The 23,583-nt window shown below is 41.4% G+C and overlaps 2 protein-coding genes across 6 annotated transcripts in view; both read left to right on the top strand.

Annotated features, from left to right (window-relative positions):
- VARS2 (valyl-tRNA synthetase 2, mitochondrial) overlaps positions 1 to 12,601 on the top strand; it is a 34,077-nt gene extending 21,476 nt beyond the window's left edge. For all 5 annotated transcript variants that reach the window (XM_067463372.1, XM_067463369.1, XM_067463370.1 and 2 more), the window contains 10 exons: positions 912 to 1,016; positions 1,529 to 1,597; positions 1,690 to 1,768; positions 2,968 to 3,095; positions 4,395 to 4,547; positions 5,551 to 5,760; positions 6,778 to 6,889; positions 8,906 to 9,087; positions 10,214 to 10,363; positions 11,713 to 12,601. In XM_067463372.1, coding sequence (XP_067319473.1) covers positions 912 to 1,016; positions 1,529 to 1,597; positions 1,690 to 1,768; positions 2,968 to 3,095; positions 4,395 to 4,547; positions 5,551 to 5,760; positions 6,778 to 6,889; positions 8,906 to 9,087; positions 10,214 to 10,363; positions 11,713 to 11,787 — 1,263 coding nt within the window. In that variant the 3' untranslated portion in view covers positions 11,788 to 12,601. The remainder of the gene's footprint in view (positions 1 to 911; positions 1,017 to 1,528; positions 1,598 to 1,689; positions 1,769 to 2,967; positions 3,096 to 4,394; positions 4,548 to 5,550; positions 5,761 to 6,777; positions 6,890 to 8,905; positions 9,088 to 10,213; positions 10,364 to 11,712) is intronic.
- A 2,127-nt stretch (positions 12,602 to 14,728) lies between these two features.
- Positions 14,729 to 22,776, top strand: LOC132765135 (E3 ubiquitin-protein ligase TRIM39-like). Its single transcript, XM_060759323.2, has 6 exons — positions 14,729 to 15,266; positions 16,013 to 16,108; positions 17,460 to 17,690; positions 18,431 to 18,453; positions 20,507 to 20,625; positions 22,072 to 22,776. Exons 1-6 carry the CDS (start codon positions 14,811 to 14,813, stop codon positions 22,578 to 22,580), a joined length of 1,434 nt encoding a protein of 477 aa, XP_060615306.2. The 5' UTR covers positions 14,729 to 14,810; the 3' UTR covers positions 22,581 to 22,776.
- Positions 22,777 to 23,583: the final 807 nt, after the last annotated feature.

Below are 23,583 nucleotides of genomic sequence, written 5' to 3'. Positions count from 1 at the left end.
GAGATACCATTGAAGCCAAGTTAGCCAAAATTCATACTGTGCTTATTTTTTAAATTATGTTATCTTGGATTGGAGCCAGGATAGTTTAGTGGTCTGTATACTGCACTATGACTCTGGAGACAAAGGTTTGAATCCTCACTCAACAATGGAAATGTGACAAGGGAGTCACATTTTATCAGTCTAAGGCAAAGTAGAGGCAAATTCCTTCTGAACAAATGTTTGTTTATTTATTTACGGTATTTCTAGCCCACCTTTCTCAGCCCTAAGACGACTCAAGGCGGGTTACAGATTGGCAACAATTTGATGCCACACATTAATAAAAAATACAATTAAAAACATTTTGCATAACAATATACTATGCTGACAAGAAAACTATGTGATAGGATGAACCAATCTGAAGTCACTTGACAACAAGTAGTTTTAGATCAGTACAAATCTTAGTGAACTGAACACAGCTGTGCATCCTGCAGTTTCTTAATAGTGTATATGCATTAATCCTTGCCTTTCCTTTGACTTCTGTGATCTTGCATCTCCCACCAAGTTCTAAATTCTACCAATATCAGGTTCCCAAGTGGCACAGTTGTATTGATTGTTTGATCCCTGCTTCTTATATTAATTTTTTAAGAATAATGAAACTTGCCTTGAGTGCCAGTTTTGGTTCGAAAGGCAGGGTCTGCCTTTGGTCCTCCTGGTGTTTTGGACTTCAGCTCCCACAAATCCTAACAGCTGGTAAAATGGCTAGGATTTCTGGGAGCTGAAGTCCAAAACACCTGGAGGACCAGAGGTTGGGAACCACTGCTTAATTCATAAATTCTGTGCTTTGGGATATGATAATTATGATTCTGGTTTTGTACTGAAGATTCCCAGCATAGGCTTGTCTTTTGTTCTCTTTGATTTTCTTTCTTTTTTAGGTATTCCTTCACACAATGGTCCGTGATGCTCATGGCCGGAAGATGAGTAAATCTCTTGGGAATGTGATTGATCCTCTGGATGTTATCCATGGGGCTCCTTTGCAGGTACTTCCTGCTCAGATGGTTAGAACAAGTGCTTTTCTACTTTAGTCCTAAAGCACTCAGCCCTTCTTTCTCAAAGAGAGTACCAGGGATTTAGTAAAGGTAAAGGTTTTCCCCTGACATTAAGCCCAGTCATGTCTGACTGTGGAGATTGGTGCTCATCTCAATTTCTAAGCTGAAGAGCTGGCGTTGTCCATAGGCACCTCCAAGGTCATGTGGCCGGCATGACTGCATGGAGCACTGTTACCTTCCCTCCAAAGCGGTACCTATTGATCTACTCACATTTTCATGTTTTCGAACTGTTAGGTTGGCAGAAGCTCGGGCTGACAGCGTAAGCTCACGCCGCTCCCCAGATTCGAACCTGCAACCTTTCGGTCAACAAGTTTAGCAGCTCAGTGGTTTAACCCACTGCGCCACCGGGGGCTCCTAAATTGTTGTGAAACTAGAAGCAAATTAATGGAGTTGTACGTTTCTTCTTATTACTTCTCAGTTCTCAATTTGCTTTCCTATTTTAGATATTACAGGAGAAGCTGCGAAGTAGTAATTTGGATCCAAGAGAGATTGCCATTGCTGTGGAAGGCCAGGTGAGAGTGACCCATTTCTTGACGCCACCCTCCTCATCCATTTCTGTTACTTCTGAGTGTTCTCACCACCTTCTGTCTCTGTTCCTTTCCAGCGGCGAGATTTCCCTCAAGGAATTCCCGAATGTGGCACAGATGCTTTGAGGTTTGCCCTCTGCACATATTGCGCACAAGGTGAGAAGTTGGGTCTTTCTTCTTCCAATCTCCTTTCTGTTTGAGTGAAATAAATATGATAGGTTGCAGTAGATCCCCATTGTTAACTAATTGAAGGCACACAACAACTGGAAAAGGTTTAATGATTATATGTGATGTAAACTATGTGATTGATTACACTGTGTAACAATATTTGGAAAACAAAAACCCTATTCCTGGTTTGGAACTGTTATTTCCTGTCTAATTGTGTTGTACTTACTTTGAAAGTAGTTGTTATACTCCAGAAATTTTGTTTTTGTGGCTGCCACAAACTATATTGAATTGGTTGAGACTCTGAGATATTCATTGACGAACTATAGCAAAATGTGCTGCAGGATCTCCCGCAAAAACAAAGCTTTTGTAGTTTAATACACTTTTTCCATGTTTTCTATGATAGAACCAATTAAGAAATGACATTTATAAGCCAGGAACAAAAATTGTGTAACATAATGTTATCACATATTTACCTCATTATTTCTTGAAGAGGTTTAATGTGGTTTATATGGGGTGGTCCTAATGTACACTTGCAGCAAACTTATGTGGTAGTTTAGGCTAGGGAAGAGAATGACTGTATTTTTCAAGTGAGTTTGAAGTGGGGCTTATGTATTTGCATACATTTTTAGAAATTACTTATATACAGATTCCTGAATAAAATTATTGATTTTGGTGCTTTTCATATAAAGGTTAGATGGAAATGTGTTTTTGGGTGAAGCCAACATAATAGGAGCCCCTGGTGGCACAGCAGGTTAAACTGCCAAGTTGCTGAACTTGCTGATTGAAAGGTGATGGTTTGAATCCAGGGAGCAGGGTGAGCTCCTGATGTTATCCCCAGCTTCTGCCAATCTAGCAGTTCAAAAACATGTAAATGTGAGTAGATCAATAGGTACTGCTCCAGCATGAAGTTAACGACACTCCATGCAGTCATGCTAGCCACATGACCTTTGAGGTGCCTATCGGCAATGCCGGCTCTTTGGCTTAGAAATGAAGATTAGCACAACCCCCAGAATTGGACATGACTAGACTTAATGTCAAGGGGAAAATTTACATTTATTAACATAATACTACAATTATAACACAAAATAAGAAACATTAGCACTAATAAGAAACAAAGAGAGTGCCAGTTACAAACTTCATTAGAATACATAAGTACTGTAAATAAATATCCCACTTCTCCATATCAGGCAATGGCATTAACCTGGATGTAGCCACAGTAGAGAATGCCAATCGCTTTTGCAACAAGGTGTGGAATGCCATGAAGTTCACTTTGGCAGCCTTGGGAGAAGGATTTAACCCACTGGATCCAGAGGAGGTAATTGGGAATGTTTGTAGTGATTATGGTTACTTGAAGCTCACACAGAAAGTGGGATGGAGTGAGTGTCAGTGTGTTGTGACTCAGCTTGACTCTGAGTCTGAAGCTGAGCTGTTTGGGCCTTCTGAGCCTGAATTTGGGCCTTCTGAGCCTGATTTCCTGCAGGATGACGAGGAGGCTGATGGGTTACAGATTCCTGTACTTTTTTCAGACGGGGCTGATAGTGTGGCTGCTGAAGGAGAAGCAAGTCAGTTCCCCGGGGAAAGGAATGTTCCTGCAGTTAGAGAGACTGATAGCGAGAGTGAAATCCCACATGGCCAGGTGGAGGATCCGTCCCAGCTGGACCCAGATAAGGGGTTGCATAGCCTTGCAGATAATGAATTAATGAGCAGACAAGATCGTTTGCAATTAAGGCTTCAGAGAAGCACTCGTTTGGCCAGCAAGCGAGAAGCCAAAGGTGCCTAAGGTCAACGCAACGCTTTCATATTCACAAAGGGTATTTAGTCTTGTAGCTGACAGGCAGTTGTTGTCAGTCCAACATTGCTCTTCCCATGTTAATTTATAGAGATTTTCCTTGGCTTTTCGCAGCACGCTTCTGACTTCCTGAGTCTGGGATTTGGATCTTGTTTTTAACTGTTTACCATGGACTTTTGTTTGACCATTACTAAAGGATTACGTTTCATGTTTTTGACTTTGGATTTTGGGAACTTTGCCTTTACATTCAAGTCTCTGTTTTGCCTATGGAACTTCTGCATTTCTATTTCTTTGTTTTGATTTTGTTTTTCTCAATAAACTACAAAAACCTACAGCCTTGGTGTGGTGGTGTCTGAAGCAAGGTGTAAACTACCCTGAGTTGCAACACAGCCTACAGTTTTAAGAAGTCTCCTTCTCTGGAAGTTTTTAAGCAGGGGCTGGATGACCATCTTTTGGGGGTGTTTTGATTGCATGTTCTTGCATGGCAGGATGAGGTTGGACTGGATGGCCCTTGTGGTCTATTCTAACTCTATGATTATAAGGTGCATGATGCAGCAGTCTTGGTAGGACTTGGGAACTGGTCAGTGGCTAGGCCAGGCATGGGCAAACTTCAGCCCTCCCAGTATTTTGAACTTCAGCTCCCACAGTTCCTAACAGCCGATAGGAATTGTAGGAGTTGAAGTCCAGAGCTGAAGTTTGCCCATGTCTAGGCTAAATGGAAAGACTACCAGTTGTTGAGGCTGCTTTGAGTTCCATGAAAAAAGCTGGGATAAACATTCTACATAATTGATGCTTTATTGCCACTGTTTTATGTCAATCCTCCAGGTCTTCCCTAACTCCCCAATGGATAAGTGGATCCTCAGCCGTTGCTATCACACAGCAGTAGACTGTGCTCGCTGGTTTGAGGAATATGAGCTGCATTCTGTTGCCTCTTCAGTTCATCTTTTCTGGCTGTGTGATTTTTGTGATGTCTACTTGGTAAGGTTCCCAGGGGTTCAGATTCCAGATGGCTGTAGCAAAATGCAGGGCAGGACTGCGACCTTTATAGACGCTAAGCACTTTAAATTATTTTTGACATCCCGGTATATCTTAGTTCAAAATATAAACAGTAATATACCATAAAATATATATTTTTTATTTCAAAAGTATGGAAAATAATCTTATTTTGGTATCTTGACATATATCTTAATTCAAAATATAATCAGTAATATACCATAAAATATATTTTTTTTATTTCAAAAGGATGGAAAATAATCTTATTTTGGCATCTTGATATATATCTTAATTCAAAATATAATCAGTAATATACCATAATATATATATATATTATTTCAAAAGGATGGAAAATAATCTTATTTTGGCATCTTGATATATATTTTAATTCAAAATATAATCAGTAATATACCATGAAATACATGTTTTTATTTCAAAAGGATGGAAAATAATATTGGGTGTTTTTTTTTAATACTTCCACTTCATGTAATTTTGAAAAGTTTTCTTCTACTTTTTTCTAATTGCAAAGTCTTTTAATGTGGGAACCTTTTTGTGGAACTTGGTTCAGCTACACCACTTTCAGTTTTCCTGGTAAATCTAGCATTGGGACATTTCTGTTCAGTCCCTTTCTCCCAATGGTCTAAACATATGCTTATTTTGCTTAATTGCTAATCCAGCTACCTACAAGTTTCATTTGGTCCTTTAGATATTTCAGCCTACAGTTTCCATCAGACACAACCAGCATGGCCAATAGTAAGGGATTGTGGGACTTATTGTCCAGAACATCTGGTTGAACACCCTTGATTTAATATGTGAAAGCAGAGACATCAAGAAAAGGAGTGAGGAAAGGGCTATAGTTCAGGGAGTATGGGGATTTCGGATTTTCACTGAAGGCAAAACTGAGTAAGCATATCTACAGACTCAAGGGCTTTTGCCTCCCTCTTTGTCCTTTCATTTCATGCTAAGTTTGCTGTCACTTCCTCTGCAGGAGTCTGTAAAACCCATATTGAGGAGCGGGGATCCATCTCGGCTCCTAGCCACCCGCCAGACTTTGTACAGCTCTGTGGACTTGGCTCTGCGCCTCCTGTCTCCCTTTATGCCTTTCCTCACAGAGGAGCTATGGCAGCGACTTCCCAAGAAGAGCTCCGGGTCTCCTCCCAGCATCTGTGTGGCCAGATACCCCAACAAAGAACACCTGGTGGGTCAAGTAAAAGAGAAATGTGTTAAACTGTGGAGGAAATTGATATGTTAATGTGTTTATAAAGGTAAATGTTTCCCCTGACATTAAGTCTAGTTGTGTCTGACTCTGGGGGGTGTGCTCATCTTCATTTCTGGGCCAAAGAGCCGGTGTTGTCTGTAGATGCCTCCAAGGTCTTGTGGCCGGCATGACTGCATGGAGCACCGTTACCTTCCCGCTGAAGCGGTCCCTCACATTTCCATGTTTTCGAACTGCTAAATTGGCAGAAGCTGGGCCTAACAGCAGGAGCTCACCCCGCTCCCTGGATTTGAAGCACCAACCTTTTGGTCAGCAAGTTCAGCAGCTCAGCAGTTCAACTCACTGCGCCACCAAGCGGCCTATTATAGCCTGTTAATACAGGCTATAATATGTTTATAGGCTGTATTAACAAGTTGAGGTCTATTTTGTGGCTTGCCGTGTAAACATCTTTTTACCGAATGTGTTTCTTCATTATTCATCCTATTCTGAATTTCTCTTACTATACAAACTATAGTTAAAATCAATTTAATCTGTTTGTTTATTATTTTTTCTAGCAATATAAATATCATTGTACAATTTATAAAAACAGCAATTTTCCTCTTTCTGACTTATATCATGATATACATCCATTTAAACTAGTTTCCCCACTCTCCCCATTGCAAAATAATAATCAAAATAGTAATAAAAAGTTAAAATAGACTTCTCACTTCAAAGATGCAAAGTGGAAAAATCTGATATAATCCCATCAATCTTATCTTTTTAGACAATTTCATTCGACCTTATTATCTTATTATTATGTTTCCGTCTTCAAAATTTGCCAGTGTTTTAACATTCCCCTTTTTCTTTATGAATAATAGAAAGGGTTCCCATTCTTTAAAAAAGATATCAATGGATCTTGAATTTCTCTTACTATATAAACTAAAATAGATTTCAAAATTTGACTCCAATCTAGTAGAAAATATATTTCCATGTGTGTTTCATTTCTCCCGTTATTTCCAGACTCATTGGTGTCATCCTGAGGAAGAGGCAAACTTTCTGTTGGTACAGGAAGTCATCAAAGTAGTGCGAAATATAAGGGCGACATATCAGCTCACTAAAGCTCGGCCCGCAGGTGAGGTTGCTCATATGTGTGAAATGAGAAACTGTTTCTTTTTCCCTAGGACTGGGGAATTTGCAAACGAACTAAATTCATTAATTGTGGGAAGCTTTGGGACAAACCCTTATAAAGGGTTGTTTATTTATTTTATTTACTGTATTTGTGTACCACCCCTCTCAGCCCTCAGGTGACTCGAGGCGGTTTACAAGGCAAAATTCAATGCCACAAAGCAAAAGTACAATATAAAAACATTAACATACATAAAATCATAATAACAACAATAAAATATAAGTCATTAAGAAATCTGTATTAAAACATTGTCCAGTCACATCATATGGTTGTTCCATTATCCTATATCCACTGCTCTGTATTTGCAAAAGCTTGCTCGGAAAACCATGTCTTGAGCTTTTTCTGAAATGATAACAGGGAAGAAGCTGATCTAATATCCCTCGGGAGGGCGTTCCATAGCTGAGGGGCCACCACTGAGAAGGCCCTGTCTCGTCCCTGCCAGACGTACTTGTGACAAAGGTGGGACTAAGAGCAGGGCCTCCCCAGACGATCTTAAAGTCCTCGATGGTTCATAAGGGGAGATGCGTTTGGACAGGTAAGTTGGGCCAGAACTCACAAAAGCAGTTAATTAAGTTCAGCAGCACAGATTGTGTCTGATTCTGGCACCCCCAGCGTCTTTTTCAGTATTTTCTATTGGTTTAGTGAACATGTGAGGAACGAGTGGAACTGTGTCCATTAACCCCGACTCCACCTTTAGCATGTTCCTTCACCTCCATTTGTTTAGCAGAAGGTCTTAGTGGAATATGAATGGTGGAATACCAATAGACCACTCAGATGTTTTTCCTCAGCCCTAGTTCAAATTGTGTTTTGGAAATGATATGTGTTCCCCATTCTTACCTTCCACCAATGGCACAGAGCTAAGAGAATCTCATCAGAATCTCACCTACAATCAAAGAGAATAACTCAAGACAGAATCAGTGTCTTGATGTTTGATGTTTTGTCTTACGTCTGTTATAACAGGCTGTGCTTTTAATTTAATTTTAGTTTGTTTAGTTATAATTTGTATTTATATGTTGGGTTGTATAAATAAAGCGGAATATAAATAAAGTTATTATTATTATTATTATTAATGCAAGATACTCCACTTTGGCAGGAAAAATGAAATGCAAAGATACAGAATGGGGGACGCCTGGCTCGAGAGCAGTACGTGCGAAAAAGATCTTGGAGTCCTCGTGGACAACAAGTTAAACATGAGCCAACAATGTGATGCGGCGGCAAAAAAAGCCAATGGGATTTTGGCCTGCATCAATAGGAGCATAGTGTCTAGATCTAGGGAAGTAATGCTACCCCTCTATTCTGTTTTGGTTAGACCACATCTGGAATATTGTGTCCAGTTCTGGGCACCACAATTCAAGAGAGATATTGACAAGCTGGAATGTGTCCAGAGGAGAGTGACTAAAATGATAAAAGGTCTGGAGAACAAGCCCTATGAGGAGCGGCTTAAGGAGCTGGGCATGTTTAGCCTGAAGAAGAGAAGGCTGAGAGGGGATATGATAGCCATGTATAAATATGTGAGAGGAAGCCACAGGGAGGAGGGAGCAAGCTTGTTTTCTGCTTCCCTGGAGACTAGGACGCGGAACAATGGCTTCAAACTACAAGAGAGGAGATTCCATCTGAACATGAGGAAGAACTTCCTGACTGTGAGAGCCGTTCAGCAGTGGAACTCTCTGCCCCAGAGTGTGGTGGAGGCTCCTTCTTTGGAGGCTTTTAAGCAGAGGCTGGATGGCCATCTGTCAGGGGTGATTTGAATGCAATATTCCTGCTTCTTGGCAGGGGGTTGGACTGGATGGCCCATGAGGTCTCTTCCAACTCTTTGATTCTATGATTCTATGATTATTATTATTACATGCAAATACTCATTGTGCACTTTAGAGAACATATCTAAATTCTTCCCCATGTTGGCTAATAACTCTTGATTGGTAGAGTCCAGGCTGCTCTTTAACTCCCTCTGCCTGTCCTTAGTGTACGTCATCTGCCCAGAGGCAGTTCCACTTGGTGCCTATAAGAACTACCAGGAAGCATTGCAAACTTTGTCCTTGGCTGGATCTCTGAGGCTTCTTCCAGACATTGAAGGAGCAGAGCCACCTGCAAGCTGTGTGGTTGCGAGGGCAAACAATCACACTGACATCTATGTAGATCTCCAGGTAAGACTACAGTTCAGTAGGATGTGTGGGTTTCAGGCAGTGGGTTAATGAGGAAAATCAGGAATTATTGTGACCAAGTGAAATTCATGACAGGAAGATGAAGAGATGATCAATTTGGATTGCCTCATTTACTTATTTTCCCCTTGAGAGCACACCATAGAAATTAAAACAGAATATAGCTGAAAGCTACTCAGTGATAATATTAAAAAACAGTTTGAAACAATTAAGCAAGCTGTCAAAAATTAAATTAAGATTAAAATTAATGCACATTAAAACAGTTAAAAACATTACATCCATTATTAAAACCATGCCACCCACAATCGTAATCCAGAGCCATTCCAATAGTCATTGCACGTATTCCATATCCTTCTACTGCACTTCTCCGAAGCCTTGATCTGAAAGCCATGTTTCCACTCTCTTTCTAAAGGTCAGGAGGGAGGGGGTGATCTAATATCACTGGGGAAGGAGTTCCACAGCCGAGGGGCCATCATTGAGAAGGCCCTGTCTCTCGTCCCCACCAATCATGCCTATAAAGGAAGTGGGACCAAGAGCAGGGCCTCCCCAGATGATCTTAATCTTCGAGGTGGTTCATAGGGGAAGATGCATTCAGATAGGTAAGCACTTTGAATTGTGCTCGGTAGCAGACTGGTAGCCAGTGGAGCTGACACAACAGGAGGAATGTCCTGTCTCTGTATGCCACTCTGGTGAGTAATCTGGCTGCTGCCCGTTGGACCATTTGAAGCTTTTGAGCAGTCTTCAAAAGCAACCCCACATAGAGCATGTTGCAGTAGTCTATTCGGGATGTAACCAGAGCGTGGACTACTGTGGCCAAGTCTGACCTCCCAAGATCTGGGCGCAACTGGCTCACAATGTTTATTTGTGCAAAAGCTCCCCTGGCTACTGCCAAAATCTGGGGTTCCAGGCTAAGCAATGAGTCCAGGATCAATCCCAAGCTGCAAACCTGTGATTTCAGGGGGGAGTGCAACCCCATCCAATACTGGCTGCAACCCTATACCCTGTTTGGCCTTGCGACTGATCAGGAGTATCTCTGTCTTGTCTGTATTGAATTTCAATTTGTTCGTTCTCATCCAAACCACGTTTTCTGTGACTTTTTTGTCACTTGTAGGGATTAGTTGACCCCCAGAAGGAGCTCCTCAAATTGACATCTCGGCAGCAGAAACTGGACCGGCAGCTGGCAGATCTCACAGTACGGATGGAAGAGAGCAGGTATCAGGAGCAGGCCTCCCTCAAGGCCAGGACTGCCCACCAGCAAAAGGTAATGGTTATTTCTTAAAGCTTTGTAGAGTTCAATTCCAGGACTATCATTCTCAGAATCTTATCCAGGCAGTCCAAAAACCAGCAATGTTTCTAAGTCCTTATTAATTAATATCTTGTTGAAGAGGTGTGGGAAGAATTCTCCAATATTATAGGGTAATGATTCTTCACCTGTGTTGTCCATGTATGGATCACACAGGCAGGCTTCCAATGGAAAATAAGGGATATTTTTGTCTTTGATTTCCATCCTGATACTTCGAAAACTATCTGGTAGGGGGAACTGTTGGGTTTCATCTCTGGACTGCACAAGTCTCTTGTGTTATCAAGTCCCCAGACTTCAGTGAGTAGATAGATTAGAAATAGGATTAGGCTGAGGAATTTGTCTTTCCTCCTCCTTGCCACTATCTCCTCCGCCTTTGAAGATGTAGCAATGGAATCTCTGTGAGGGAACTTCCTTTTTAAAGGTATTTTTTGCCCCGGGCTTAGCCATGTGGTCATTTGCCACCATTGTTTCTGTCTGCCTTTCCTTCCTTCTAGTGAGGATGCACGTTTTGCCTCTCTCTTTTAGGCAAAATGTAGCTGCATGGATTTTTTGAAACTTTTTTACTCTTGTACCTTTCCAAGAAGATGGGACTTAGTAAGCTAGACCTTTTCTATCTGGAATGTATTTCTTTTACTTCAATACATATTTTTGAACCTAAGGTTCTGACGTTGCAATTTTGTGCCATCCTAAGATATAGAAACTTATCTCAGCTCATCACATGTGAGTTTCTGCTGGTTATGAAGTTTGTTTCTGGTACTCTGCTATATTTATGGTGGAATCACCCAACTAGGGATTGTTTTTGATCCTAACAGCTCAGATTCCCCAAAAGGAATCTTGGTCTTTGTATGGTTTTTATAATATATGCCAAATGTTTTTAAACTGTATTTTTTGTTTGCCGTGGCATCGAATTGCTGCCAACTTGTAAGCTGCCTTGAGTTGCCTTCGGGCTGAGAAAGGCAAGATAGAAATACGGTAAATAAATAAATAAAATATCAAATTATGTTACTGTATTGCTTAACTCCAAACATCTGTAGAGTGGCACAGGATACAACTTTGCTAATGTGTGTGCGTTTGTTGCTGTCGTAATGATTACCATGATGTTCTTGTTGGTGAGGTGTACTATAGATTTTAGTACCTTGCAAGGATCTATGATCTTAAAAAGGGTTAACCACAATTGCTATAGAGATATTTCCAAAGATTTTTTAAAAATTATTCCAGAAGATATTTGAATCACAGGCCATCACAACATGGATCAATCATCCGGTGACTCATTATTTGTATACTTAATCTGCACCTTTCCCTCACAGGTCTCCTTGCTTCGCTCAGAGTTGGAGAAGGTAGAACAGGCTGTAACAACCTTTCAGAAGATGACTACGAAGTAAAGATTGCCTCTGGATAGGAACGAGTAATGAGAACCAGCAAAATTAAATGTATTCCAGATAACTGGATACATTCTGAGACGGTAGAGACCAAGCACTGGGGAAACTGCTGGAAAGTTCATAGAGTCCTGAAGCAACACATTTTGTGATGGAGCTCATCTGCTGGGATCAGTGTGTACTGCCTTCGTTTGGCCATTGGGAGTCAACAGCTAAATTCTAGAAACCTCTTTATGCAGACCTGCAACAAAACTCATAGAGCTTCCATAAAAGGGACATTTCTGTGTAGCAAAATTAAACTATGGCTGCAAGGGTTGAGAGCCATAAAAACGTATAAAACTCCTGTTTGACCAGTAGTGGTCACTTTTTTGACTCAGGAAAGCCACATATTATTCATATTTCTTGGAAGATATAGCGTCAGATATTAAAATTTTCTCTGCATTCTGCCTCATTCTTCTCAAGTGATGAATTCACACACTGTGTATATATAATTCTGGTTTGGAATTGGCGATAGCGGCAGCCACTTGTCAGCAGTTCACCTAATCATGGACGTTGGAGCTTCGCTCTTTTGAGAGCATCACAAAAGCTTTTGGGAAGCTGTTCAATATATTATATCAAAGTTTGCATGAGTTGTACTCCAGGAATTGTAAAATACTTCATTTGGAGAAAAATTACACAAAGGACCATTGGCTGGTTATATTAATGATACAGATTTGAAAGATCCTGACTTTGAAAAAAAGGCACGTGTTACCAGAACTTGAAGTGAGATATTCGATGGTTTGAAATGTATATACTTTATTAAAATGAAATGGCAAAACCATCTCTTGAGTGTTGTCGAAGGCTTTCATGGCAGGAATCACTGGGTTGCTGTGATTTTCCCGGGCTGTATAGTCATGTTCCAGAAGTATTCTCTCCTGATATTTTGCTCACATCTATAGCAGGCATTCACACCTACCTCCAACAGACAAGAGTTCTTTCTCCCACCCTGGACATTCCACAAATATATAAACTCCATTTTCCTAGTTTCCAACAAACTTCACAACCTCTGAGGATGCCTGCCATAGATGTGGGTGAAATAATAAATAATAATAGGAAACTTTATTTATACCCCACCACTATCTCCCCCAACGGGGACTCGGAGCGGCTTACATGGGGCCAAGCCCGAACAACAAATTACAATACAAAAATACAAATTGCAATAAAATAAACAACATAACAATAAAGTATAAAACATCAAAGCATATAAACAATATAACCAAAACATAGAACTCAAGCATAATGACAGAGAGTGGGCCGCATGTACATAAAATGATTTAAAACTCAGAGTGAAATAAAGGGGCAGAACTGTTTGTAAGGGAGAACTCGTAGATAGACAGAGAAATAAACAAACCTTCGTACGGGGGGGAGGCACACCAGGAGAAAATGCTTCTGGAATATGGCCATACAGCCCAGAAAACTCACATCAACCTACCTCTTGAGTTTTTAGTTTTTGTCTAAGAAAATCCTATTAAATATTTGAGTTGCCATAAATGCACAGGTGAGTGGAAGCCACAAAACAAGCAAACTAGTTGTGTTTTAAATGGCCCTTGCAGACAAGGATGAAAACTAGGATGGGTTTGTTTTGGGATATTTAAAAAATATTTTCAGACCATGAATGCTGGAATCCATGGATGCAGAATAAAGTGTTTATGAAACAAAAATTAATGTCATGTTTAGACTTGGGTCCCATGTCTAGGATCTCTCACTATGTACCTAGATGCAAATACAGGTACAGCCAGTCCCCAAGTGACAATCAAGATGGGTTCTGTACGTTTATTCTTTCTTAAGATCGGGGTATAGGGTGGCAACCTGTGCTGGACGGGGTTGCACTCCCCCTGAAGTCACAGGTCCGCAGTCTGGGGGTCCTCCTGGATTCTTCACTTACGTTTGAGGCTCAGGCGTCGGTGGTGGCTGGAAGGGCCTTTGCACAACTGAGACTCGTGTGCCAACTGCAACCATACCTCAGGAAGGCGGATCTGGCCAAGGTGGTCCACACCTTAGTCACCTCTAGACTGGATTACTGTAATGCACTCTACATGGGGCTGCCCTTGAATACGGCCCGGAAATTCCAGATGATCCAACGGGCGGCAGCCAGGTTGTTAACGGGCTCCTTACAGGGAGCGGTCAACCCTCCTGTTCAAGGAGCTCCACTGGCTGCCATTCATCTACAATTCAAGGTGCAGGTTTTTACCTACAAAGCCCTGAATGGTTTGGGACCCGCCTACCTGCGTGACCACATCTCCATATACGAACCCACGCAATCCCTTTGATCATCCGGAGAGGCACTGCTCTCAATCCCACCAGCCTCGCAGGCGCGATTGGTGGGGATGAGAGAGAGAGCCTTCTCGGTGGTGGCCCCTCGACTTTGGAGCTCACTCCCTAAAGATATCAGACAAGCCCCAACCCTGGCAGTCTTCAGGAGGAGCTTGAAGACGTGGTTGTTCCAGTGTGCCTTCCCAGAATAATGATCCCATAGCACTTTGTCCTCCAAAGCACTTTACATTTCTTTAGGTCTGCTCGTATGCCCTTCCATAAACACCACTATCACCTTTTCGTTCATGTCCCAGCATCACTTCCAATTTTAATTTTACATTTGGCCTTCCCACTGTTTTTAATTGTGTGTTGTCTTATTGATAATGTTGTATATTTTATTGTCTATGTTTTTTGTTTTTTATTTTAATTGTGTTGTTTTATTGCTTGTATTGTTATATTTGGGCTGGGCCTCATGTAAGCCGCACCGAGTCCCCTGGGGAGATGGTAGCGGGGTACAAATAAAGTGTTGTTGTTATTATTATTATTATTATTATTATTAAGTGAATTTTTTTTGTAAATCAGAACAAGTACCTTTTTAAAGTATAACTCCAACATATATGTTTTTATTGCATAGGATGTTGGTTTTTTGTTTTTTGCATTTTCCACGCCTACCTTTTTTTTCCTGGAGAGGCTTCCTTGTTGCACAACTTTACTTTCACTTCTTCCTCGACTCAGTAATGGCGGCTACGAATTATGCTACCGCTCTGCAAGAAGAGCTCTTTTGCCCCATCTGCTTGGATTACTTCACCGAGCCGGTGATCCTGAACTGCGAACATAATTTTTGCAGAGCCTGCATCAGCACTTACTGGGACAGCCTGGGCGACAGCTTTCCGTGCCCACAATGCAGGAAGAGGTGCCGCAGAGGGAAACTCAGGCCTAATGCGCAGCTGGGGAAAGTGGCTGAGAGAGCCAAAGAGCTGGCGGCCAGGGATACAGTCCTGCCTAGAATGCCTCTGAGGGCTGGGAACAAGCCGCAGCCTGTTGCCGGAGAAGAAATGTGCAAGCAGCACCTGGAGGCACTGAAGTTATTCTGCAAGGATGACGGGGCCCTGATTTGTGTGGTTTGTGACAGGTCTAAAGAGCACAGGAGCCACACCGTGATCCCTGTGCAGGAGGCAGCTGAGGAGTACAAGGTAACCCCATGAAAATACAGCCTGCAGGTGCTGTTTATACCGATCTCGCATTTGCTCAGGACAGTCTTGATTTCTGTTGTCACTTCCTTGTAATTAAAATGGCATCCCTACTTGTGTACGTCAATGTGGGAGAGGGGGAAAACGTAGAATCATAGAGTTGGAAGAGACCTTCAAAAGCTTTCCAGTCCACCCCATTCTGCCATTCAGAGCATTTCCCAATCAAAGCTGGGGATGTTTAGCCAGCAGAAGAGAAGGCTGAGAGGAGACATGATATGGGCCATGTATAAATATATGAGGGCAAGTTATAGGGAGGAGGGAGCAGGCTTGTTTTCTGCTGCCGACTCATGCCAGCAGAAGTGAATATGGCATCAAAGAATGAGCCTTAGGGTAACTTATTTATTAAGGCTTTATTAAGGCTTTCATGGCCAGAATCACTGGGTTGTTGCAGGTTTTTTTGGGCTATATGCCCATGGTCTAGAGGCATTCTCTCCTGACGTTTCGCCTGCATCTATGGCAAGCATCCTCAGAGGTAGTGAGGTCTGTTGGAACGAGGAAGATGGGTTTATATATCTGTGGAATGACCAGACAAGAGTCCTTTGTCCCACCCTGGTGTTGTTCTGAAATTAAAAACAATATGTTTCCTGAGGCTATTACTTCAGTTTGTCCAATATTACATTTTGTCATGAAAAAAACAGAAAAATAAAAAAAATCATGCATTATTTCCCTCTGTATATTGCTTTTGGCAGGTGCAGTTTCAGCACCACTTGGCCACACTGAAAAGTGAGAGAGACAGCAGAGAGATCCTTGCAATAAACAAAGGGAAGAAACTGGAAATGCTGGTGGTAAGTGTCCCCGCCTCTCTTGTCATTGTCAAGCCTGGGTCAGTTCGCATTTGAGAGACAGTCCTTAAAATAGAGATCCTGCTTGTATTTTATAATAGCATCATTTAGCACAGAGGTGGGAATTATGCAACCTTCGTGATTATATGGAATTTGAAGATCCAGAACTGTGTGAGTACAGAATAACATTAGAAAATGGCTTCTTTAGAAGCTGTGCTTCCATTTTTTTGTATTTAAAGATTATGGGAATAGTAGTACTTGTTGTTGTAGTTCACACACATATATAATATAACATAACACAGCACATCACAATAGAATGACTAGAGCTAGTGTGTAGCACTGAGGAAATTCTCATTCTGTGGCAAAGCTATTCAGAGGGTGAAGGACATGACAGCCTTAGCATTGAATGGTTGTGTTGTTAAAGTGCGAAGTTTGGAACCCTGCACAGACGGTCGGTCAATGTGACTTAAGCAGCGTGCAGTCATTGTTTATTTATTTATTTTATTTTAAAAAATTCTATACCAATCTTCTCACCTACAAGAGGGACTCAGATCCGGTTCACAACATGTGTTCATATACAAAAATACAAACCACACAATGCATCATCATTACACAATTAAAAACATATTACAATACAACATTGTCATCATCACAATCACATAGCCACGTTGTCAAAGCATTCCTGGTCATAATTCACAGTTATTCATTCTCCTTCCATATGGACCAAAGTTGACTCAGTTGTCAAAGGCCGCATTCCATAGCCAAGTCTTTGTTAGCTTCCTGAACGTCAGGAGGGAGGGGGCAGTTCTAATCTCCTGTGGGAGGAAGTTCCAAAGCCAGGGAGCCACCATCGAGAAGGCCCTGTCTCTCGTCCCCACCAACCGCGATTGTGACAGTGGTGGGATCGAGAGCATTGAATTCCTGACAGCAAAAGGTGTCACCACAACATCTTTAAACTTACTTGCCCAACGAGGCACAGTACTCACATCAACACAATCACCATAAACAGCTTGCATTCTTTGATGAATCTCCTTTGGGGTGACACCTTTTGCTTTCAGGAATTCAATGACTGCTCGTTGCTTAAGTTGCATTGACCGACAGTCTGCACAGGGTTCTATACTTTGCACTTTAACAGCACAGCCGTTCAATGCTAAGGCTTCCTGCCAAAATGGAACTGTAGAGGAGAGTCTACCGAACAAGCCAGTACCTGCCGCATACCAGTACTGCCATCTGTTGAGGAGTTACGAAGGTGGAGGCATTACTTTTCATTCAATGCTCGTACATTGCCACTTGCTTCATACTTTGGGGTGAGGTGGGCTTTTGAAGACAGTTTCTGACATTACCTTCTCTGTAGAGTCGTGCAGAAGCAGAATATCAACGAACCGCCCTTGTATTCCGGGAATTAAGGAAAAATCTTCAGGACAGGGAGCACTCTCTCCTTCAAGGGCTATCCAAAGTCAGCAATGACTTGAAGCAAATGCAGCGGGAGAATGAGAGCAAGATCCAGCAGGGAACTCCACTTCTACAAGGATTGATACTGGAACTCGAGCAAAAGTGTCAACAATCAGATACCGAGTTCCTCAAGGTAAAATTAGATGGCCAAGAAGGGAGAGCCTGTGTGTGTGTGTTTGTTTTTTTACCCATAAAGAGATATGAGTAAAATTACAATTGGAATATAAATCCCATACTCATCAACCAGCATGGCCAGCTTTTACTGAGGAATTCTGAGAAATTGTAGTTCAAAATGAATTTTTTTGAGCTCTTCCAAAATTTTTGTTTCTGGCTCAAGCAGGTGATAACACAGTTGTTATTATGTTCTCATGGAAACTGCATCCACAAATTGAAAATATTAAAAGAAAATGCAAAAAGCAAACCTTGACTTTGCTATTTTATATAGGGGACACCATTTTACTACACCATTGTATATCACTGAATATGGATTTTGGTATCCATGGAGGAATCTTAGAACCAAACCCCAGTGGATACCAAGGACCCACTGTACAGATATTGATGGGAGTAAAGGTTGTCCACAGAGGAGAAATTCCCAGTATTTCCAATAGCATAGTGAAAGGTCGCAAAGGCCTTGTTGGTTACAACTCTCTGGCTATCTGAGCAGCAAATGTGTTTGCATTGCTTTCCACTACCTCAGATTTTTTCAAGATACACATGCTCTCTTCCAGTGGAAGAAGTAGTAGCACTTCTGTAGTTTTGGTGAATTGTGGAAGTTTTAGTCCATGGCATTGTCCCATTTCTTTCGATCTGTTTATCTACCCTTTTGGAATTCCTTTTTCTCACATGTCTGCTTTTCCCCCATCTCTTTTTTAGGATGTTGAAAGCTACCTAAACAGGTAGGCAATTGTTTGGTTTTGACCTTTAAAAAAAGATTTGATTCTTTCTGTTTCATTGTTTAAGTTACAAGAGCAGGAATAGGCACCCTACCCTATGGATTCATGCATAAGTCTATTTTGTTGTCAAAAATAAATTAAAAACCTGGGGCAACTTATCTATATGTCAATATGAATATTATACCTGAATTCTCTCTCATATTTATATAGAGAGAATTCGGGTATAATACTCATATTGACATATAGATGAGTTGCCCCAGATTTGTGTGTGTGTGTGTACACACGCACACACAGAAATACATGCACACACACACACACACAGATACATGCACACACACACAGATACATGCACACACACACACACAGATACATGCACACACACACACCCATCCCCTTCTTTGAGTGGGATGGTAAAAAGTAAGAACTCAGTCCAGTCTGGGAAAGTGTAAAAGAAGCACCAACACTCTATACTTTCTCAACCATGGTTGCTTCTGATATTTTTGAATGCCTTGGATGGGAAGTGCCTGTGGCCAAGGGCAGCTGTCCTCCTGAGGTTGCACTGGTGTTTTACCCTCTCTCAACTTATCCACAAGTCATACCAAAATCCATACCAAAATCCATTGTTATGGCCCTAAAACCTTCCCTTGACAGGAGGTTGACTTATATATGAGTATATATGGTAAATGACCTATGGATGGTTTTGATTTTGTTTTTGTTATGTGCCATCAAGTTGACTTCAGTTTATGGTGACCATCTGAATTACAGGCCTTCAAGGTCCACTCTCATCAGCAGCTCTGTTCAGGTCTTAAAAACTCAGGCTCATGGCTTCCCCAGTTGCTTTTCCTACTGCCTTCCACTTTAGCTAGCATTATTATATCTTCCAATGTGTTACGTTGACTCTTTAGTAAGAATTCAAGCTCCATTTGTGCTTTCTCTGCGTGTGTATATGCCTTGAATTTGCCTGTCAATTTATTGTGACCCTATAGATTTCAAATGGTTTTCTAAGGCAAGGAGTCCTCAGAGCAGGGTTTGGCCAGCTCCTTCATCTGAAATCTAGCTTATAGTACCTGATATTCATTGTTGGTCTACCATTCAAGTATACTATATTTGTATACTGCCCTTCTAAGCATGGCTGACCCAACTCAGCTTCCAAGATCAGATAGGAGTTGGTACAGTTAGGTTATTTTGGCCCTATAGGACCCATTCACTTGCTTGTTGTTGTTTTGGTAATCTATACTATCCACTGAATACTCCTCCAGGATCATATTTCAAAAAGGTTGACTTTCTTCCTGGCAATTTTCTTCATCGTCCAGCCTTCACAAGTACATAGATATTGAAAAATATTCTGGTATGAATGATTCTGGCATCAGTATTTAGTATTTGGATTATGGCTCCTATAATTCTTCACTGTTGGCAATTGAAATTATAATTCAAAAGGCATCATGTTGGCTATCAATATGTTTGGAAAGCCTGGCATGCAAAATCTAGGTGGGCTGGGCAAATCAATAGGCTTTCCACTACAACCAGCAATACCATTAGGCAGAGAGCAGCAACCACCTCAAAGTAACGTTTTTTAGGTGAAACATTAGCAAATATTTCCTTACTTGTTGTATTCTTCTTGCCAGAATAAGGTAACTGCTTTGGGACATAGTGACTGGGCATTCAGACAATGTGACCGGTCTGGAGAGAGCTACTTATGTGATACTCTTCTTTCTATATCCAGGGAACACACACACACACACACACACACACACAAAGATTGTGTTTCCTACTTAAGACATGAAACTCACTGGGTGACCTTTGGCCTCTTTCAGTCTGCTTGGACTATCTCTTAGTGTTTTTGTGCGAGCTAAGTGGAAAATAGGAAAGTCATATAATTATCCTTGAGCGCACTGGAGGAAAAGCAGTACACAAACAGGATGAATGAACGAATTGTATGTTAGACCTCTGAGCTTGTATAGCTCATCTGGCCTCAATCCACTCAGAAATACAGAGTAAGTGAGGATACAGTATCTACTGCTGATGACTGTTCTGTCTCTTTTCTTTCTCACGGAAGGTATAAAAGTTGGAGCTTTCCAAAGTGGACACCAGTGTCCACAACAGAACTGGAAGAGAGGATTTCTCATTTTTCCCATAAGAAGACAGTTCTCTGGGAGCACATGACTGAGATGCGAGGTTAGTCATACCATGTCTTCCTGAGTGCCAGTCTGGTGTAGCATAATGGTTGGAGAGCTGGGCTGGAATGGGACTTGGGAAATCCGAGTTGAGATCCTCACAAATCCATGAGACGTGCTGGGCATACTTGAGCCAGTTACCCATTCTCATGTTGACTTCCCTCAGAAGCTTATGAGGATAAAATGTAAAAACGTAGAACCACCTTGGACTCATTAGAGGAATGGTGGGAAGTGCATTTGGGTCTTGGCAGTTGCAAGTTTGACTTTTGTGGATTTGATGCTTCACAGATCTGATTAAAATGTTATGTCTGGGAATCTCTAGGTCCTCCAGAGCAACTTCAGTCTTGCTGGAGGATCTAGCGATTCATATAGAGAGCACTTCTCTAGGATACTCCAGGTTCTCCAATGTGATTCTGCAGTCAGCCTAAAGCAGAATTCACAATACAGTCATAGAATAATACAATCATAGAATTCTTGAGTTGGAAGAGACCTCGTAGGCCATCCAGTCCAACCCCCCTACCAAGAAGCAGGAAAATAATATTCAAAGCACCCCTGACAGATGGCCACCCAGCCTCTGTTTAAAAGCCTCAGAAGAAGGAGCCTCCACCGCACTCCAGCACACAATTATTATTATTACTATTATTTTTTGAAACACAAAAGATGAGTACACATCACACAGCAAACAAGGTCACTATGCTGGCTGTTGTATTGGATCATCCGTTGGACACTTCCCAAGTGTCTAGGACTGTGTGATGTATTGACAGATCCCAGTAAGGTGGCGTTTTGTAGCTGGCAGATGATAATTTTGTCAGCGCCAGTTGTGTTTAAGTGCAGACCAAGGTCTTTAGGCACTACATCCAGTGTGCCAATCACCACTGGGACCACCACCACCACCATTATTATTACAACATTTGAAAAAAAAAATCTGTTCCTGGTTTGAAAGTGTTATTCCCATTTAATTGTGTGGTACTTACTTTGAAAGTAGTTGTTATACTCCAGAAACTTTGTTTTTGTCACTGCCACGAACTATGTTGAATTGGTGGAGACTCGGTGAGATATTCATTGAAAAACCAGAGAAAAATGTGCTACAGAATGTCATAGAAAAACAAAGTTTTTGCAGTTTAGTAATTTTTTCCCATGTTTTATGATATAATCAATTGGGAAATGACCTTTATAACCCAGGAACAAAAAAAATGTTACATAGTGTTACATAGTGTTATGTTTTGTTTTTAGGATTGTTAGCTGCTTTGAGCCTCTTTTAAGAGAGAAAAAGTGGGATATAATAATAATAATAATAATAATAATAGTTGTCATCAAAAGTAGTGTTTTTTTATTAATCAATTTTCAGTTTTGTGGGTGCCCAGTGTCCCTAGCCTAGTGAATGTGGAAGGTAAATATAACAGGAATGGAATTTATTCATCTTGCTGCTTTGTATCCTCTGTTACAGAGATCTTGACCCTGGATCCTGATTCGGCTCACCCCAATCTGGTTATTTCAGCCAACCGGAGGACTGCAAGTCGCAGGGACATTTGCCCAACTCATTGCAACACTTCCAAAAGATTCTACCCTTCTTTTTGTGTCCTGGGCTCTGAAGGTTTCACAGGAGGCCATCACCATTGGCTGGTGGATGTGAAAGGCCAATGTGGTTGGGCCCTAGGGGTTGCGCAGGAATCTGTGGATAGGAAGAAGCCAGTGGTGCTTCAACCAGAATGTGGGATTTGGGCTGTGGAGCTTGGCCCCTGCCAACTCTTTCCGGCAATACCAGCCTCCAAAGAAGAGACGGAGATCTCGACCCGCAGGATAGTTGTGAGGTTGGACTACGAAGGAGGCCGATTAACATTCTCTGATGCACAGGACCCCAAACCTCTCTTTACTTTCAGGACCTCCTTTACAGAAAAGCTTTACCCATTCTTTTGGCTGTGGTCCCCTCAGGCTTCTATCACACTTTGTTCCTGAGAGGAAGAGAAGGGTGACTATGTGAAAGGCCAATCCTAGGTGCAGCTCAAGAATTTGTGGCAAAGAAGAGAGCGACCTGGAGTTGTTAAAAATGCAGCTTCCATCAGCAGTGATGGGTTATCCTTCGCTCAGCCTTCCCTCTGGTCCAGCTCTCATCCGTAGGTTACTACGGGGAATACCATTGCTTTAACTTGGGGAGATAGGGCAGAATATAATAAAGTGTTGTTGTTATTATTGTTATTGTTATTATTATTGTTTTTCAGTGTTCTGAACTCTGAAAGACATTGAAAATGCTCTGTGTCCTGCAGTCCCAAATATTCCACCAAGGTTTAATTCTTTGGGTAAAACATGAACAAATACATGCAGTACATCTCATTAGTACGCAAATTTACCTTTGTCTTTAATAAATGATAAAAATTATACAGTATTTATACCAAATAATAGTTTTGAAATAAATTTCAATCAGTAAACGTTTGAATTATATACCTATTTTAAATATCAAAATATTGGGAGGCCTGTAAAAATTTCTTGGGTGAAAACGTGTTGTGAGTGGGGAAAGTATAAAAACTCCTGAACTAGATGGCTTTTGTGCTTCCTTTCAACTGTGAAATGAAGTACAGTTAGCCTTCCACATTTTGCTGTGGTTAAGGACACAACATCACCATGAAAGTGAAAAGCCATGAATAAAGATATTGCTGTTTCTTGTTTTTTTTTTTTTACCTGAGAGAATCATAGAATCATAGAGTTGGAAGAGACCTCATGGGCCATCCAGTCCAGCCCCCTGCGGGGAAGCAAGAAAATCGCATTCAAAGCACCCCCGATAGATGGCCATCCAGTCTCTGCTTAAAAGCCTCCAAAGAAGGAGCCTCCACCACACTCTGGGGCAGAGAGTTCCACTGCTAAACAGCTCTCACAGTCAGGAAGTTCTTCCTAATGTTCAGGTGGAATTTCCTGAACACAACCTCTGAGGATGCTTGCCACAGATGCAAGTGAAACGTCAGGA

The sequence above is a fragment of the Anolis sagrei genome, chromosome 2 (genome assembly GCF_037176765.1).
Source record: "Anolis sagrei isolate rAnoSag1 chromosome 2, rAnoSag1.mat, whole genome shotgun sequence".
Classification (NCBI taxonomy): domain Eukaryota; kingdom Metazoa; phylum Chordata; class Lepidosauria; order Squamata; family Dactyloidae; genus Anolis; species Anolis sagrei.
This window is presented reverse-complemented; position numbering and strand designations above follow the sequence as displayed.

What these genes read in the sequence shown, in the direction of transcription:
- LOC132765135 (XM_060759323.2), top strand. Translation starts at nt 14,811, where the DNA reads ATGGCGGCTACGAATTATGCTACCGCTCTGCAAGAAGAGCTCTTTTGC. An exon ending in AGGCAGCTGAGGAGTACAAG is followed by an intron (nt 15,267 to 16,012) that starts GTAACCCCATGA and finishes TGCTTTTGGCAG; the next exon opens with GTGCAGTTTCAGCACCACTT. An exon ending in AGAAACTGGAAATGCTGGTG is followed by an intron (nt 16,109 to 17,459) that starts GTAAGTGTCCCC and finishes CCTTCTCTGTAG; the next exon opens with AGTCGTGCAGAAGCAGAATA.